This window comes from Ostrea edulis, chromosome 7 (genome assembly GCF_947568905.1).
Source record: "Ostrea edulis chromosome 7, xbOstEdul1.1, whole genome shotgun sequence".
In the NCBI taxonomy this organism is placed as follows: Eukaryota; Metazoa; Mollusca; class Bivalvia; order Ostreida; family Ostreidae; genus Ostrea; species Ostrea edulis.
The window spans coordinates 55,183,950-55,202,356 of record NC_079170.1 but is presented as its reverse complement, the minus strand read 5'-3'; the positions used below and the strand labels follow the sequence as shown (position 1 = coordinate 55,202,356).

The following is an 18,407-nucleotide window of genomic DNA, read 5'->3' as shown; positions in this document are numbered from 1 at the left end:
ATCTGATCAGGATATGGGGCTCACGGAGGGTGTGACCGGTCAACAGGGGATGCTTACTCCTCCTAGGCACCTGATCCCACCTCTGGTGTGTCCAGGGGTCCGTGTTTGCCCAACTATCTATTTTGTATTGCTTGTAGGAGTTATGAGATTGATCACTGTTCGTTATCTTCACCTTGCATTGATAAACACGCGGGACGCATGTATACAGAGGCGTGGGTAGTGTGATGATTAATAGTTATAGTGTATTAGGTCCATGTCTTCCAAACGCAGAAGTGATTTATAATTTGGAATAATCCAAGGACCTGATCGCCCCGTTTGGATAGACATGGTCCAGTAGTATATAAGAGCCTGCAGTCGAGAAATCAGTCAGTCTGATGTGAACAGCTCAAGAACAAGAAGGAGCAATAATAGGTAGGCTAAAAATAGAAATAGGCTAGGGAGAAAAGGAATAAGCATAAGTGAAAAAGCTTAAGGAATTGTGGGGTACTGGGTGCAATTATCCTGAATAAGGGTGAGGCACCCTGTACTTTCACTAAGCAATAGGAACTTGGCTCAGGAACACGGTGCAAGTATCCCAGCCAGCGAACTACCCTCTGTGTATGATTAGAAACCAGAGATAAGTAACTCGGTACCAATCAAAAGCTCGGACAGAGAAATAGAGAAAATTGTTTTAATGATAAATCAATAGCTCAAGTAGAGTAAGAGGAAAATTATAAATATATGACCCCATCTCTTGTAAAGAACCCAGTAACACGTTACAATATGTTTTAACAGTTACAAACTTTTGGTAAACGTATATTAACAATGGTCGCCGAAATACGTGACGTCACCGTTTTAGGACCACAAAGTGATATGTTTTTGTTACGAAAATATATTCAATTAACGTACCAATGAATTTGGAACTTTTGGATGAAAATATTTCAAGGAATTTAATTACTTTAAAGGTAGGTGTGTAATTTATTTATTTAATCCAAATGATTAATGAGAAAATCGCAGTTTATCACTTCAAAGGGTGAATTGCATTTTCTTCTTGAATGTCCACTATACAATAATCCTAGAGGAGAATTTTTGAATAAGATATCTAAAACCTTTTCCAAACCTAGTACTGCTTAACAATACTGATCCGTTTACATGGATTATGTCAAATGAAGATCCTGAGTTTGCTATTTTCTTATGCCAGTATTTAATTATAAATTTGAATACAAGAAAACAACATACATGTACAATATAGTTATGTCTATGTATAAGATGCAAGTTGATTACTGCAACATAGTTACTATGCTTGTACTACATGAATATGTGTTTTTTGTGTGTTTATCATGCATTGGTAGATGTGATGGCTAACTCTCTGTTCATCATGCAGTGCAATTGTCTTTGTTTTCCTTTGTCATGTGCTTCTGTGATGTTGGACTTTGTCAATGTACATCATTATGCTCCTCTGGGGGCCCAAATTGGTTGAATAATAAATATTCTATTCTATTCTATTCTAAGGTCACCGAAACTGGTCAGTCGACGATATATAGATAATCCATAGAAATATCCAATATTAGGAGTAAATCCAATTAATTTTATAATGAATTTCTATGTGAGTCTCTGTCTCTCTTTATCTCCAGGAAAACAAAGTCTAATATAGATACCGTGCTCTTTTTAGACACTTCTTTCGAAAGCGAGGCTAATTGACAGCGTCTTCCGGTTGTAAATATCGGAGGGAAGCCGGTTTATGGGGGTGTAGAAGTAAATCTGTCGTAATCATTACTTACGAAGATGAGGATTGTATTGCATTTTACAGTTGCATTGTGCATTATTTTTAGCATTGATTGCAAAGTGAGACAAGATACGATTGATAATGCTATCGTTAATAGCAAAGTGGAAAGGAAGATCGATGTCGCAACCCATTTAGTCAAACTGACAACAACGATTACGCTTGAAAATACAGGAAAAATGCCAGTGAAATCATTTTTATATGCAATGGAACCATCGCTTCAAAATTACCTGTCATTCATCAGTGCAAATGTAAGTTTGCTTATTTGTAGTGTTTTCAGTTTTTGCAAGTGAAACGTGTACATTTACTTACTTCCGGTTTTATTTGCGGTGTCTTAATAATGATATTTAAAGTCACTAAGCTTAATATTTCATTTTAGTAAAATAAAGCAGACCTAGTCGTAAGTCTCGTAGAATTTATATAGCGATGACAACCAACAGGGAATTGATTATTAGTAACAGAGGCAATTCGAACTTCAAGTACAATTGTCATTATTGAGAGATAGACTTACGCACTTGGTTTAATTTTAGGTTAAGGATAAGGACGAGAAACTGGGAATTTCTCAATCAGTGGTTGCATCCAAAAAGTAAGTATATCAGTATCTGAGAAATGTTAATGATCAGTGCTTCCCAAGGTCTTCTGGTACTCACTGGACATTTGGTCCAGTGATGGTTGAGATATTACTGGACCAAATCACATTTTATCAGACCAAAATTTTATAGGCAAATAAATCCCCTATTGTGGCCCCACCCTACACTTGGGAGCCATGATTTTGACAAACTTGAATTTACACTATATCAGGAAGCTTAAAATTTCATGTAAATTTGAACTTTCTGGCCCAGTGGTGCTTGAGAAGATTTTTAAAGATGTTCCCTATATATTCCTATTTAAAACTTTGATCCCCTATTGTCGCCTTACCCTACCCCCAGGGGCCAAGAGGTTGGAGCGTTTTCCCCGCATGTGGAAGGCCGGGGCTCGAATCCCGGCCGCGACAGACCTAAGTCGTTGAAACAGGTAGTGACAGTTCCATCGCCAAACGCTTGGCATCAGGTGTGAATGTCACGGGTCCTTGAAGATGACCTTAAAAACGGATGTCCCGTGTCACAGTGGGTGTGGCATGCTAGAGAACCCTCACTGCTCAATGGCCGTAGGCGCCAAGCATAGGCCTAAATTTGAAGACCTACACCCGTCTTGGTGACATCTCCATATGAGTGAAAAATTCTCGAGCGAGATTTTAAGCAAGATACAATCAATCAATCTTCTCAAGAACCACTAGGCCAGAAAAGCTGAGATTTACATGAAAGTTTCCTGACATAATGCAGATTCAAGTTTGTTTAAATCATGGCCCCCGGGAGTATGATGGGGCCACAATAGGGGATCAAAGTTTTACATACAATTATATAGGGAAAATTTTAAAAAATATTCTTTTCAAAAACTACTTGGCCAGGAAACTGGAAATTTACATGAAAGCTTCCTGGGCTTAAAATAAAAATTGATTTGTTTGATGTACTCTGACCGACCCGTGAAATTTGCCCCGACTCAATCATTTTTTCTGCACTTGGAAATTTTAATTTTTTTTTTTATTTGCTCCCTGGAAAATAGACATTCTTCGAATTAGTATTAAACTTGATACCATTTTTTTTTAATTATTTTGACAAGTTGTTTTACAGAATTCTTGAAATCAAAATGTCCTTAGGGCGTCTTTCGGTTCTACTTTCACTTTGATAATGACCATTTGTCAATCCGGGAACTTTTCAAAAAAAAATTCTATGTGAACGATCAAATATACCGCATCACAGCTCCAAATTACAACATTATCTACCAACAAGATATAACAAGGAGCTACGAACTCCCCCGTTGAGGCCTGATCGTATTTTTCTGTACAAAAGTTTGAAAGCCATGCATTAAAATTATATTGGGTAATATTAAAACTTATTGTAAATTGCTGTCATCATGCAATTCACTTGGATATTCATGGATCACATTTAAATGTTTAAGTGATTGCTATTATGAATGTCGGAATCGACCGGTGGTAACAAAAAGGCAGGGTTTGACACTAAGGCACGTCCGACCAACTGAGTCTACTAAATGATAGGTCCGGTCGGGTAAAATGTCGATTTACTAGTCCGACTGGTCGTGTTGAAAAAATAAGCAAGAAACTTTACTTTAAACCATACGATATTTTATTCTTAACTAAAAAAAGAATAACGGTAGAGCTTGCGAGCAATTTTGAACTGCATGATGACACAATCTCTATTTTTAGTTCTAATAGATAAGTCGCTGTCGGAAGTGATGTTTTACGACATCTACTCGATATTTTAGATGAATTTATTTTCATTTTCTAAAAAAAAAAAGCAGTTTATTAGAATCAAATATAGGAAACTGTTTATCAAATTAATAAATTACGTCGTAAACAGCCATTTTTCCATGTTGACATATGTGCGGGAATGTCTCTATATTCAAATACGACTTCTCGTCCTCAAGAAAAGATCTCCCAAGAGAAAAAAGTAAAGGGTTGGGAAGAAACAAAGCAAGGCTTATGAAATAAAGATTAAAGAAAAAACGGTTGAGGTCATTTTATTTTAAATGGACCGGGTAGAATTTAAAGAAACAGAAAATGAAAGCATTAAATTGAATGACGAGACTAAAGCTCTTTTTTGAGACAATTAAGTACGTTTTAGTTCATGCAAACTTGATGTTTGTCATTTGAATTAATTACATTTAAATATTAAGAAACTATCAGTTTCTGGAAAGTTTGTCGGGGCTAGTGGATTTAAGGTCAGGGCTAGCAAAAATCATTTGAAGTAGCCCGACTTGTCTAGTGCTCAAAAAAGTCAATGTCAAATCCTGAAAAGGGGTGTTAATTTATTTATTAACAACTGTAGAGGTCCTCATCCGTGACGAATGCAAAACGTCCTGAGTAAATTTCAGGAGGCATTGGAAGATTTACGTGTATTATATACAATGTGTACAAAATGAATGTTCTAAACTCTATTCTGTCTGGCAGCGTTATGTGTTTAATGAAAACATAAGAAAATTTGTAAATCTGATTTTCAAAACAAAAAAAATACCGACCTACCTACCTCTGAATATTGCACCCTCCTCTTGTACCTGCATATAAATATAATAGTGGTCCCCCCCCCCCCCCCCCCCCCCCCAAAATTAATATTCTGATTAATCTGTTATAAGTTTTCTAACATATTTTCAACTGCCATCCGTAGTTATATCTACATTTTGAGCAAACCTATTCATTATACAGGGCCGTCAATTTCTTTGAATTGGGTCTGATAAAAGGACCCTTCCCAATTGGGAACACACACACACCCCAAATTCCCAATATCACAAACTGTTACATTGTGTGTGTATAAAAAAATTAAATCGTGTTAGTTTCGTTTTTATGCCCCCGAGATCGAAGATCGGGGGGGGGGGGGGGGGGGGGGGCATATTGTTTTTGTCCTGTAATTCTGTCATTCTGTCTGAAACTTTAACCTTGCTTATAACTTTTGAACAGTAAGTGATAGAGCTTTGATATTTCACATGAGTGTTCCATATGACAAGACCTTTCCGTGGGTACCAATATTTTTGACCATGTGACCTTGACGTATGACCTACCTTTTGAAAACTTTAACCTTGCTAATAACTTTTGAACATTAAGTGATAGAGCTTTAATATTTCACATGAATATTACTTGTGACAAGACCTTTCCGTGGGTACCAATATTTTTTACCATGTGACCTTGACCTTGGAGTATGACCAACTTTTTGAAAACGCTAACCTTGCTAATAACTTTTGAACAATAAGTGATAGAGCTTTGATATTTCACATGAGTATTCCTTGTGACAAGACCTTTCCATGGGTACCAACATTTTTGACCCTGTGACCTTGGAGTTTGGCCTACTTTTTGAAAACTTTAACCTTGCTAATAACTTTTGAACAATAAGTGATAGAGCTTTGATATTTCACATGAGTGTTCCATGTGACAAGACCTTTCCGTTGGTATTAAACCTTTTGACCTTGACATTTAACTTTTAATTTTTTTTTTTACATTGGTCATAACTTCTAAATGGTAAATATTAGAGCTTTCATATTATACATGACCTTGGTCATCTTTGGAATTGGCCATTATCGGGGGCATTTGTGTTTCACAAACACATCTTGTTTACTTGTAACTTCTCGCACATTTTCGGCAAGGCCCGAAAAGTAAAATTTCCCAATTTGACTCAAAACATCGATAATTTTCTCAATCTAAAGGGACCCGGACGCTGTATCAAAAAGGACAGTGACAGCCCTGGAAAGTACAATAAGTAAACTTAAGCAAACCTATTCAGTAAAAAGTACAATAAGTAAAATTTGTAATTTAATCTTGTGTGAACTTTACTTTACAGAGATGTCAGTTTTTGGCGGATTGAACTTCCTTCCAATTTGGATATAGGTAAAACAATGACAATAGATGTGGATTCAACATACGCTCATGCACTGACACCATATCCAGCAGAAATTACACAGAGTCAGAAACAACAAGTACTATATAATGGCAATGTGTTCTTCTTCTCCCCATATATCACCAAGTCTCAGACCACCACCGTCACAACCACCAACACTGCCATCGAGTCCTACAGCAAGTCTCCCAAGCCAGTGGCTCAGAGTGACCGAACAGTCACCTATGGGCCGTATGAACAAAGAGAAGCATTTTCTGAGGTGCAGTCAATCATTTATATTGGGAGCAGGGTTACAGAAATTTAAAGACAACTGTCAAAAGAAGTCTTAAATGGCATAAATTTGGTCTTTTTAATTTGCAATTTTATAAAATTTCATGTCTTGACTTTAGGATAAAATCAGGGAAATTGATATAAAATGATGTCAAAACCACCAGGCAAAGCAAACCCTTTAATATTTGTAGCTCTCGAAGCAATTTCAGTACACAAAGTCATTTTATTTATTTTCACAACATATACATGATATAGGGATATCATGTACTGTAAGAATTGTTTGAGAACAATTTTCGTAATTCAATAAAATTTAAATCTCCGAAGTCACTCCTGTTGACCTAGATAGTCTCGATCTGTATATTCCCCACAAATGTCTGGATTATTTGCTCTGTATTTTTTCTTAACTCAAAGCTAGATTTGCCAAAATTCTGATAAAGATGCTGATTGGTTGGTGCAAAAAAGTAATACCTGCACCCATAGAAACTAATGAATGAGAATCTAGAAAAGTTGTAGCATAAATTTTTCACTGACGGGAAAACAGATTCGGTGTTAGGTACATTTTGTTTCTGAGGGAGTCTTTTCTCTCTTCTTTTTATTTCCCCATGGTCTCTGTATCTTAAGTTGTTGAACTTTTTTTTCAGGCTGAGTTGAGAGTTCATTATGAGAACAACTCACCTTTTCTGACTATCACAAACCTGGAAAGAATCATAGAGGTTTCACACTGGGGAAATATTGCTGTGGAGGAGCATATCAGCATGAGACATACAGGAGCCCTACTGAATGGACCATTCTCAAGATACGACTACCAAAGATCCCAAGATGGCTTGTCTTCAATCAAGACATTTAAGGTAGTGTGGTAGGACATAATTTGAATTAATTTTTTTTTAGGTCATCTGAGTTTACTATTGCAATTGGTTGTTGTCGTGCGTCGTCCATCATGCATTAACAATTGAACATTTTTAACTTCTTCTTGATAACTAATATTCCAATTCTTTTCAAATTTGGTATGAAGCATCCTTGGGAAAAGGGGGACATACATTGTAAATTTCAGGACTCCTGGGGGCCATGGGGTGAGGCAAAAATTGACCAATTTTCAAAAATCTTCTCTACAACCGCACTTGTGTAAGAAAAACTAAATGCATAGTGATGTAGAGCAGGGAGGACTCTACCAAAATTGTAAGGGTTCTGAGCCCAGGGCGGGGCCAAACTTGGTATGTAGTGTTTATGTGTGAAACACTTCAATAACATCTTCTTTAGTGCTATTGATACTAAATTGAAAATAAATGGATATTTAGGAAGAACAGGTAGACTTTTACCAAAATTATAAATTTTATGATCCCAGGGGTAGGAGTATGAGAGGGGGGGGGGGGGGGGGGGGGGGGCAAAATGTGTGAACAATAGATGTTTTTAACTTCTTGATCACTACCATTCCAATTCTTTTCAAATTTGGTATGAAGCATCTTTGGAACAAGGAAGACGTAAATTGTAAATTTCAAGGTTCCTGGGGCCTTAGGAGTGGGGCAAAAACTGAAAAATTTACTGATTTTCAAAAAGCTTCTTTAGAACTGCACGTTTAAGTTAAACTAAATGCATAGCGATGTAGAGCAGGAAGGCCTTTACCAAAATTGTGAATTTCATGATCCCCGGGTTAGGGGTTTTGACCCCAGGGTGGGGCCAAAGTTAGTATATAGTGATTATGCTTTAAATATTTAGATATAATATCTCCTTTAGTGCTATTGATACTGAATTGAGAAACTAAATGGATGTTTAAAAAGAGCAGGTAGTCCTTTACCAAAATTGTAAATTGCATGATCCTAGGGGTAAGGATTTGGTTTCAGGGTGGTGTCAAAATTATAATAATGATTTGAAGGACTTATTTAAGTTTTCTGATATTGTATAAAATCTAAATGCATACTTAGGAGTAGTAGAAAAGGATGTACAAAAAATGGTGAATTTCACAACCCAGGGTTTTCACTCTAGGATGGGTCCAAATTAGTCATATCTTTTGATGTTAATACATATATTATGTAAAGCCTTTCATCAGTGTATGCACTTTTGAGGGCATTGAAGTTTTAAGTTTAGAACATATGTTTTATACTGTTGCTGAACATTAGAATTTAGCTTAGATATTCAGAAGATTTTTTTCGTTTTAGATTTCATAGCCCTTGGGAGTAGTGGTACTTAACATTAGTACTCAGGTGACTGATAGGGCCTGTGGGGAGTAGTGGTACTTAACATTAGTACTCAGGTGACTGATAGGGCCTGTGGGACTCTTGGTAATATTTCTGATTAGTTTTCAGAAACTAATCGTCCAATTTTTACTAAAATGGCTTTGAAACATCTTTTGGGGTAGGGGAGCTCAAATTATGAATTTTATGGTCCCTACCATTGGTGTCCTAAATCTCTGATCCTGTGGGGATCTGGGTTAGAATGGGTCCTCAATACCCCTTATTGTCGTAAAAGGCAGCAAAAACCAAGGTCCCGTGTCGCAGCAGGTGTGGCACGATAAAGATCCCTCTCTGCTCAAAGGCCGTAAGTGCCAAGCATAGGCCTAAATTTTGCAGCCTTTCACCGGTAATGGTGATGTCTCCATATCCTTGGTCCTCTTGTGTACCATAAGGACATCGAGTTCTCAGAATTTTAAAGATAAGCTCTTGCACCATCTGCCCACAACACTCCAATTTACGTTCTGCTTTGTGTGATACTTTGACCCAGTGACTGTTAAGGTGTGTGATACTTCGACTCAGTGACTGTTAGGTGTGTGTGATACTTTGACCCAGTGACTGTTAAGGTGTGTGACACTTTGACCCAGTGACTGTTAAGGTGTGTGACACTTTGACCCAGTGACTGTTAAGGTGTGTGACACTTTGACCCAGTGACTGTTAAGGTGTGTGACACTTTGACCCAGTGACTGTTAAGGTGTATGACACTTTGACCCAGTGACTGTTAAGGTGTGTGACACTTTGACCCAGTGACTGTTAAGGTGTGTGACACTTTGACCCAGTGACTGTTAAGGTGTGTGACACTTTGACCCAGTGACTGTTAAGGTGTGTAATGCTTTGATTCGGTGACTGTTAAAGTGTGTGTTACTTTGGCCCAATGACTGTTAAGGCCTATGGGCGTTTTAAAGATGGATTTATTGACATCAGGGTTTTTTAAGGTCTTGATTTCAAGGGCCTGAGCCTTTCCAATTGGGAAAAATAGCGACATTTGCTTGAAATTGGAAAAAATGTTCCATGGATAAAAGAAGTAGGGAGAAAACGAAACCAGTGCATTCAGGAATAATTGTACTCCTTCTGACTTGCAATTTGATCAAAGTTTACCATATTTAGATAAAGGCCAAAAAAATTAGATTTACTTAACATCTTTGAAGCAAAAATATTAATCTGTGAGCTTGTGAAAATTTTTGAACAATATGGATACCCTGTTAAAAATCGGGCAAAATACCTGCTTTTTAGCATTGGGAATGGGGCCTTATTTCGGCCTCCTACAGACCCTTAAAAAATCCCTGGACATTCATATCAAGCTAACAGTTATCAAATTTTACAGACTGTCCTTCCTGCATCAGCCCGAGATGTTTACTACAGAGATGAAATTGGAAATATATCAACCAGTAATCTTAAAGAACAGGATGATTTTGTGGAATTGGAGCTGCGACCTAGATTTCCTCTATTTGGTGGCTGGAAGACCCAGTATTACATTGGTTACAATGTTCCCAGCTATCAGTATCTTTTCAACAAAGGTAGGCCTTTGATAATATGTGGAGAATATTGTACCTGTGAATAATAATATATATGTAACCAAATTTTGTGTCACCTTTCAAGGCTTTGACACAGAGGGATTTTAGATTTATAGTTGAAAATGTAAAAAAAAAAAATGACTTTTGGAAAGATGTCATGGTGGCTTTTAAGGAAATTCAAGAAAAAGTTGTCATTAAATCTTGGGAGGACTATATGAGCCAACCTTTATGGAATAATCATTAGTTCAAGATAGAAATTCAGTCCATCTTCTATAAAACATGGTATAGTAAAGGAATAAAAAATGTAAATGATCTACTTGACGAAAAAGGAGAAATTTTAAATTTTAAAAATATTTAAAGACAGATTTAACCTACAAATGAATTTTTTTAACATATATGGGTATAACACAAGTAGTAGCCACAGATATAAAAAAAAGTATAACTTTACAAATAAAGCATCTGTGCAAAAAACCCTTATCTCCTTGAATATCAAACTATTTGTTTTAACAAAGAAAGGGTCGAAACCTATGTATGATAAAAATCAGATGGTATACCCACAGGAAAAAAGAAATGGAGTAGATATTTCATTACCTCTGATAACCAATGGAAGGCAATCTTTTACCTGCCATTCTTGACTACATTGGATTCCAAATTATTATGGTTTCAATACACAGTTAACCACCACATTTTAACTACTAATAGCTACATGTACAAATTAGGTAGAGTAGATTCTAAACTATACACCTTTTGTGAGAGGGAAGACGAAACGATTTACCATTTACTTTGGGATTGTCCAAAAGAACAACAATTATTATCAGATATTGCAATTCAAAGGAGATTGAAATAGAATTTGATGTCAAAAACTTTTATATTTGGTGATACAAAACAAAAACATTTCAGGTCATACAATGCATTACTTATAATAATCAAAAAATATATATATAGGAATAGATGCCCAAAAAAATCAGCTAACAGTTAAAGCCCTTCTAAATGATTGGAAACAATTGTATCAAATCAACCAGTATAGTTATAAGGAAAGAAATGAATTAGATAAATTTAAAACGGACTGGAGAAAATGGTCTCCATTAGTCAACTGACTCCCTTCTCTCTCTCTCTCTCTCTCTCTCTCTCTCTCTCTCTCTCTCTCTCTCTCTCTCTCTCTCTCATAAAAAGAAAATGAACATAATAATATATCTATATATATGTACGCTTAAATATATCATATTCTTTTGTATCTACTTCTGTGCAAATGTATGTCGATTGAGTGAAATAAAAATAATAATATACATGTAACCAAATTTTGTGTCACCTTTGACAGAGGAATTTTAGAGTTGGACACTTGTACTTGGTACCAAAATTGTATTGTACCAAATCAGTTAAATTGTTTCCATTTTGAAATAATAAATGAATTATTGATACTTTGTTTTATATATGCAACAATAAATCATTATTCATGATATTAGTAAATGGAGTTAAACCAAAAATTCAACAAATCACCATGAATAAGTACTGATGTTTGATGTTGGGATATTAAAAAAAAATCATAAGGATTTACTTGAAAAGGTAAAACAAAGTCGATTTCAAAGAAAAACCAATGGAATGGAATTTGACTAGATTTTTATTCATTGTTTAGTTTTATGTCATGAGTTATTTACAATTCCACAAAATCGTTCGGGCTGATAAAACATTGTTTGGGCTGATAAAATGACCAGTGTTATCAGTCCAAATGTCTGATAGAGGAAAAGTTTTCAAGAACTCGGATGCACTTTCATATGTCTATGATGAATAAACATCCGATGGGTGTATCATTTGCTGGGACCACTTTAGTTAATTTTTGTTAGAAAAAAACAATCTTTGAATTCTGAATGTTTTGCAACATAATAACTGTATCCACTGTGTTATATTTTCAGGAGATAATTATGCACTGAAGATGAGATTTGTGGATCATGTCTTTGATGACATGGTAGTGGATCAGATGACAGTAAAAATCATCCTCCCTGAGGGCTCCAAGTAAGTCGCACCCAAGTCTTCAACACTGTAGTAGCACTATTTGCTTTTGAAAAAGACTTTCAAAATCGATCGTATATTTTTAATGCAAACTGAAAATAGGATACCCCCAAAAATATATAGCGTAAGGAATGACAATATTGTTTGATGCTAACATTTTTATATCCCTGCTGTGAAACGACTTGGGCAAGTAGTGTTACCTTTTTCTGTCAATTCAGTTACTGGTTCATAATCTCTGCTACAGAGTAGTACACTTTCAAATTTAATTTCAATGTGCATACATCATGAAAATATTCAGGTTGCAATCTTGTTTGGTTTTAGTTGAATAATTTTTAACATAGTTGTGTCCCTTAGACTTTTAAAAAAATTCAAACAAGTCGGTTTCTGTTCATTATCTCGGACTGGCAAGGACATTTTGAATTAAAATATGGATAAAAATACATTTTGAGAATACGAAGGTTAAGTACTTATGTGGGTCAGGTCGAATGACTTTTAGCAGTTATGGCTCTTGGTCCAGGACATTGATGTCAATCCAACACCTATAGTTAATACCTCTTTTTTGTCAGGAACATGAGATTTGAAGCCCCATATGATGTACAACAAGGAGAAAATCAGCTTCACTTTACTTATCTAGACACCACAGGTCGTCCCGTCATTGTTATCCACAAGTCCAACCTTGCTGAGCAACACATCCAGGACTTTCAGGTATACTGTTAGATAAACCATTTGTGTGTCCTAATATGGAGTGATAAAACTTGCATGATTGAATAGTATTATGTTCCCAGAGTTGGCGAAAGACAACACACTAACAAATTTCTGATAAATTTTCAAATTGTCCGGTATAACTTGGAACTTGATCTGACAAACTGTCCTGTAGATATTTAGGGGTTTTACTGCCATTTTCCCATGGGTCCAGGGTCCGTAGAATAGGGAAAATCGACATGTTAAATGTTTGGAAATTTGAAAAGTATTACTTTGTGCCTATTAATCAACAAAAGTGAGGATAAAATTGCTTTGATGCATTTTAATGATCACTCAGCAAATCATGGTATATATTCATAGCAAAATCTTTGTCAAATATCTCTCCTTTCTCTGTCTGTCTCATCTTTCTTGTTTTTGAATTTGAGGGGCATTTAAAAAGTTTTGAATATTGATGCACTATTAAAAATGAATCATCTATGTTAAAAATGTTTACATTAGTCCTTCAAAATACTCTCCATTGACTTGAATCTGAGTGTTTTTATCAATGTAAAAAATGCTGATGTAACAAATGTAAGTAACAACTCTAGTTTATGGGAAGATCGAATATTCACCAAGATCAAGAACTCCTATAGCAAATACACATTTCAGCAATTTTCATAATTTTTTTTCTTGGCATATATTGTATACTCCTGGGGCAGATATATCCATGCACCAGCCCAGATAAAAGTTGGAATCCCAACTTTTAAAAAATGGCAGAAATCTATCAGCTCAGTGATATTTTAGGCTATTGATGCAGTGATATTTTAGGCTATTGATGGTGATCTTTTAGGCTGTAGATGGTGATATTATTGCAGTGTTGTGGATGTTTTACAGCTCCACTACACCTTCCAGAAGATGTTGCTGCTACAGGAGCCGTTGTTGGTGGTAGGAGCTTTCTATCTGCTCTTCCTGGCTGTCATTGTGTATGTCAGATTGGACTTCTCCATCACCAAGGTAACACTGTTAACAATCAATCTACTAGCAGAGGGATGTTTATGATGAAAGTAATGCGACGGGCGAACTGAACTATTTTGTAGAGTGTCGCATTATATTCTGAAGCTTCTCTCAGGACTAGAAACTCTCTGCGAGTACCAAAAAACTCAACTTGCAATTTTCCACCCTGCGAGTACCAAAAAACTCAACTTGCAATTTTCCAAGACTTTCTGCAGTTTCTTTCAGATCAAAGACTTTTTCATCTAGATGTGCATGCAACTGTTGCACAAACAACACTAAACTCACTGTTCATTAAGATATTTTATTAAAAAGCATTGTGTTCATTGATAATATCAAACTCCTCCCATTTAGTCATCGCTTTCAAGGACAATATGTGGAATTTGTTTTACTTAGAAGGAACATTATCATCATTGTACTTCTCTAATTTCCCCATCATCTTCCGCCTTTAATACAGTACAGGCAACGCAGATCCCTATATATTCCCAATCACCCATGTAAAACTTAGATCCCACACTACCTAGTCATAGTAACATGAGTAATTATGGCATTGCTGTTCTTGAAGATTTTTCCTATTTATTACCATGTAAATCTTTGATCCCCAATTGTGGCCACAGCCTATTTCTGGGTGCCACAATTGGAACAAACTTGAATCTGCACTACCTTTGGATGCTTGCCTATTAATACAAGTAATAATGGCCCTGTTATTCTTTGTAAAAAGATTCTTCATATATATCTGCCTGTAAAACTTTGATCTCCTATTGTGGGGTACCCCATTTCTGGGGGTGAGCACTGGTAGCCCATTGGCTTCTTGTTTTTTCTTTGGGTATAGAGATAACAACCAAATTCATGAATTTATGACAACATTTTTTTTATATTTCCAAGTCTCTGTATTATGAATTGCATGTCCGGGGTAGAAATATTGACAACATGTTTACATGAAATAGAAATGTCGAAGTCGTGCAGATTAATAGCTTTTTAGATGAGAAAAACCTTCCACCACAAAATGTAGGCCTGGCTTTCCAACCCCTTTCTGAATTTGAATTGACGAACTGGATAGGGTTTAGTAAGAATTGTATGATACATTTTGGCCTGTACTAGTACATACATTGTTATAGCTTTCTGTATGGTTGTGTTCAAGAGTAGAGAAGCTAACTTCCTTGTTAGATTTTTACAGAAAAAATAAAAAATTGGTATTATTATCTCTATTATTTGTAACCTGCTTAGTTCCTTTTGCTGCAATCAATTGACCATGCCACAACAGGATATGTTTTGTGCTATATAAAGAAAAACTGCAGAAGTTTAAGATTTTTGTACCATTATCTGAAAGAGTATTTAAATGTACATTTGATATTAGTAGTTTGGGCAGTGGAAAGGGGCAAATATTGGGGCTCAATGGGAGTTTTGAACATTGAGGAATTTTGAACATGATGCACACTCGTGTATCACGAGGTAATTGTGTTGCCCTGGGTTTTTTATTGCCAAAAAAGTGAGATGGCCTTAATTTCTATGCTACTGTTAGATTCTTGTAACACCCTGGTTGTGTGTTGCTATCTGATTGATCTCAATGCATTGAATTGCCATCTAACATTTTAACCGTTCACTTCACAAAACTTCATTGAAAATTGAACCTGTTTGTTTTAGAATGTTTATATAACATTGCAATACCACAAATACATACTTGATTAGACGGGTTTGAAATTTTACTAAAATATTTAGGGGTCAGGGACATCAATGTTTTTGCAACTAAAACAAATTAGCTCGGTAAAAGAATTTTAAGAAAATGCTAAAGAAAGTCGAGCTTTCGTTCAACCTGACATTTTATGTATGTACTAGCACATATCTATATCCTCTTCAACTTAGTTGCAAAGAACACAAAATTGAACAGTGTTATAAATTGAAAATTAGTTGATGATGAATCATCTGTCAATGTTACATGTAAATGAGTGTTTGTATTTTTATGAAGACTGAGTTTCCTGATATGTGGAGTGTTTCTTGTAGGATGAGGCCAAGGAGAGCAAGATGCGAGTGGCCAGTTTAGTGGAGGAGGTCCAGAGTGCACACGACCGCAGGAGTGCCCTCTATCAAAGCTACGACGATGCCATCAACAAGTACAAGAGTACCAAAGATACTAATACATTTGCAGCCACTCGAAAAAAAGTGGATACAGATTATAAATCTCTGACTCAACAGATTGGTGACTTGCAGACCAAGTTGAAAAATGAAGGCTCGGACCTGGCTGAAAAGGTAAAGTCTCGCATACACTGTTGTGCATCTGTTTTATTTATAGCTTGTGGAACCTTACAAAAGTTTGCAGGGCTAGAAATAATCGTTTTTATTCACTGATCAATTGAGAACTTTTACTGTCCCTTTGGACCAGTGGATAAGAAACAACAGACCCAAGTCCATTGACAAAAACTTTCATAAAAATTGTTGATTTTAAACACATTAAATTAGCATATCATTGAGAAAAGTAAAGATCATAATAAACTTAATAACTAAAATCTTGATAAACTTTTTAAAAAAAAAAACCAAGTAAAGTCTTGTTTTGACTTATATTAAACAGGTCAAAATTCACAAGAAATACTTGCGAAATGTGAGTTAATTTGTAAAAATAGTTGACACTTGAAAATCTAGAGGAGTGGTGATTTACAGGGTGTCAAGTCCCTATTTATTCCTATATTTTTCTATAAACTTGAAGGTTCATATTATATTTTCCCTATAAGTCATTAAAATCCCTATAAATCCCTATATCTCCAACAACAAAAAAATGACAGTCCTATTTTCAAAAATGATATAAAGAATATATATGAATGTCTTAATCATTAATAAAGAAGTTATTTCAAACCTCTTCACATTATATTTGCATTAAGATCAGATAAGCTGTTTCTTGCAAAGTACCTTGTAATTGATACATGTACCATCTATCAGATGTAGCTAGGGCAGCAAAATGGAAGCCATACTTATTGATACAATCATACCTATAGTACATTCAAATATGTCTTTTATTTTTTATGAAACAATACTAAAAGAATGGCTTTTTAAGAAACTAAAATAATTATCTCGAAATTTCTTAAATTTATATTTTAGCATATGCTTATTATTAATATCGTTTACTGAATCGGCAATCCATTTGATGATTATCACATTAAGCATGGCTTGCTTTTAAAATCAATGGACTGGGCAAATATGAACTAAATTATACCATGTCATCTAGATCATATTTTTCTCCAATTAATTTGTATTGGTTTCAGATATGCAATTTGCAATCTTGAGGTTGAATCTGTTGTAAAATCCCTATATTTGCCCTATAAGCTGCAAAAAAAAATTCTTTAATCCTATATTTTTGAGACCAAAAGTGGCGTGACACCCTGGATTTACAATCCACGATGGTCTGGTATCCAGTTTTTATATGACTGTAGACAAAACGTATTATAATACAGCGATGTTTGTACATCCGTCTGTTCAGGGTTTTCTCAATTCTCTTTTGTTCACATCTTGCAGGGTCACAATTTTGCACATTTATAAGAAAAAAAATTAAAAATCTTCTAAAGAACTATTTTGGAACAATTTGTATAACTAATATTCAGGCATTTTCATAAGATGTAGATTAAAGTGCAACCACGACAAAATGCCAAGGCCAAGAAATGGGTTTAAACTGCAACTGTGCAAGTGACCCAATGACCTCTTTATTTTGGATGGAATTTAGATGAAGCTTTGATTTTGATTAAAATTAATTTGTAAAAGTTGTGTGTATTTTTATTTTCAAAGGTTGGGGAACTACAGAGCAGTGATAGACAATATAAGGATCTTGTGGGTGTTGCCATAACCTTAGCAGAGAAGTTAGTCAATGGAAAGATGAATAAACAGCAGTACCTTGATAATGAGAAATCTAATACAGCAAAGAGAGAAGACCTGGATAGCAAAATGGAAGCTTTAAGATCTAGCCTTGCCTAAGAGTTTTATTTTTGAACATGCAGTAGATAAATGTTGTCATATTGTGAAGTGGAATATCAATAAAGTTCGATCGGGATGTGTAGTGTATATTATATAAATATAGTGAACATTGAAATTGGGTTACCGACCGAGGCAAAGCCGAGATTGACAGGTTTTTGGAGAGAATACAATTTCCAGTGTCAACCCTTGCTTGCATGGCAATGCGTGCAATAATTGTTATACTATGCTGAATGTAATGACACGGTTACAGTTGGCAAACTTTCAATGAAGCATAAGTTTTTGATGGTGAGCTGTAGGCACATGAAAAAAAGGAAAAGAAAGCTTTTGTCCTTGTTGTCCATACATCTATGTCTAAGCTTTTCACATCCTCCAGAACCACTGGGCCAATTTCAATCAAACTTTGTACAAATCATCCTTTGTTGAAGAGGAATAGAGTTTGTTAAAATGAAGGTCCATGCCCCCTTCAAAGAAAAACGCAAAAATAGAGAGGTCATATACAGATCTTTTTCTCGAGAACCACTTTGGCAAGAAAAGTTGAAAT

At 35.4% G+C, this 18,407-nt stretch overlaps 1 protein-coding gene across 1 annotated transcript; it reads left to right on the top strand.

Moving 5' to 3' along the window:
- Nucleotides 1–1,618: 1,618 nt before the first annotated feature.
- Nucleotides 1,619–17,942, top strand: LOC125654489 (dolichyl-diphosphooligosaccharide--protein glycosyltransferase subunit 1-like). The gene is made up of 10 exons (XM_048884450.2): nt 1,619–2,013; nt 2,293–2,348; nt 6,148–6,460; nt 7,113–7,319; nt 10,021–10,213; nt 12,121–12,220; nt 12,784–12,922; nt 13,793–13,912; nt 15,911–16,156; nt 17,681–17,942. The coding sequence occupies exons 1-10, from the start codon at nt 1,765–1,767 to the stop codon at nt 17,864–17,866; spliced, it is 1,809 nt and encodes a 602-aa protein (XP_048740407.2). The 5' UTR covers nt 1,619–1,764; the 3' UTR covers nt 17,867–17,942.
- Nucleotides 17,943–18,407: the final 465 nt, after the last annotated feature.

Bases quoted from the DNA above. Each gene is read 5' to 3' on its own strand.
- LOC125654489 (XM_048884450.2), top strand. From the start codon at position 1,765: ATGAGGATTGTATTGCATTTTACAGTTGCATTGTGCATTATTTTTAGC. The intron at 7,320-10,020 runs GTAGTGTGGTAG...CAAATTTTACAG, and splicing joins CTTCAATCAAGACATTTAAG to ACTGTCCTTCCTGCATCAGC. The intron at 12,923-13,792 runs GTATACTGTTAG...GATGTTTTACAG, and splicing joins AACACATCCAGGACTTTCAG to CTCCACTACACCTTCCAGAA.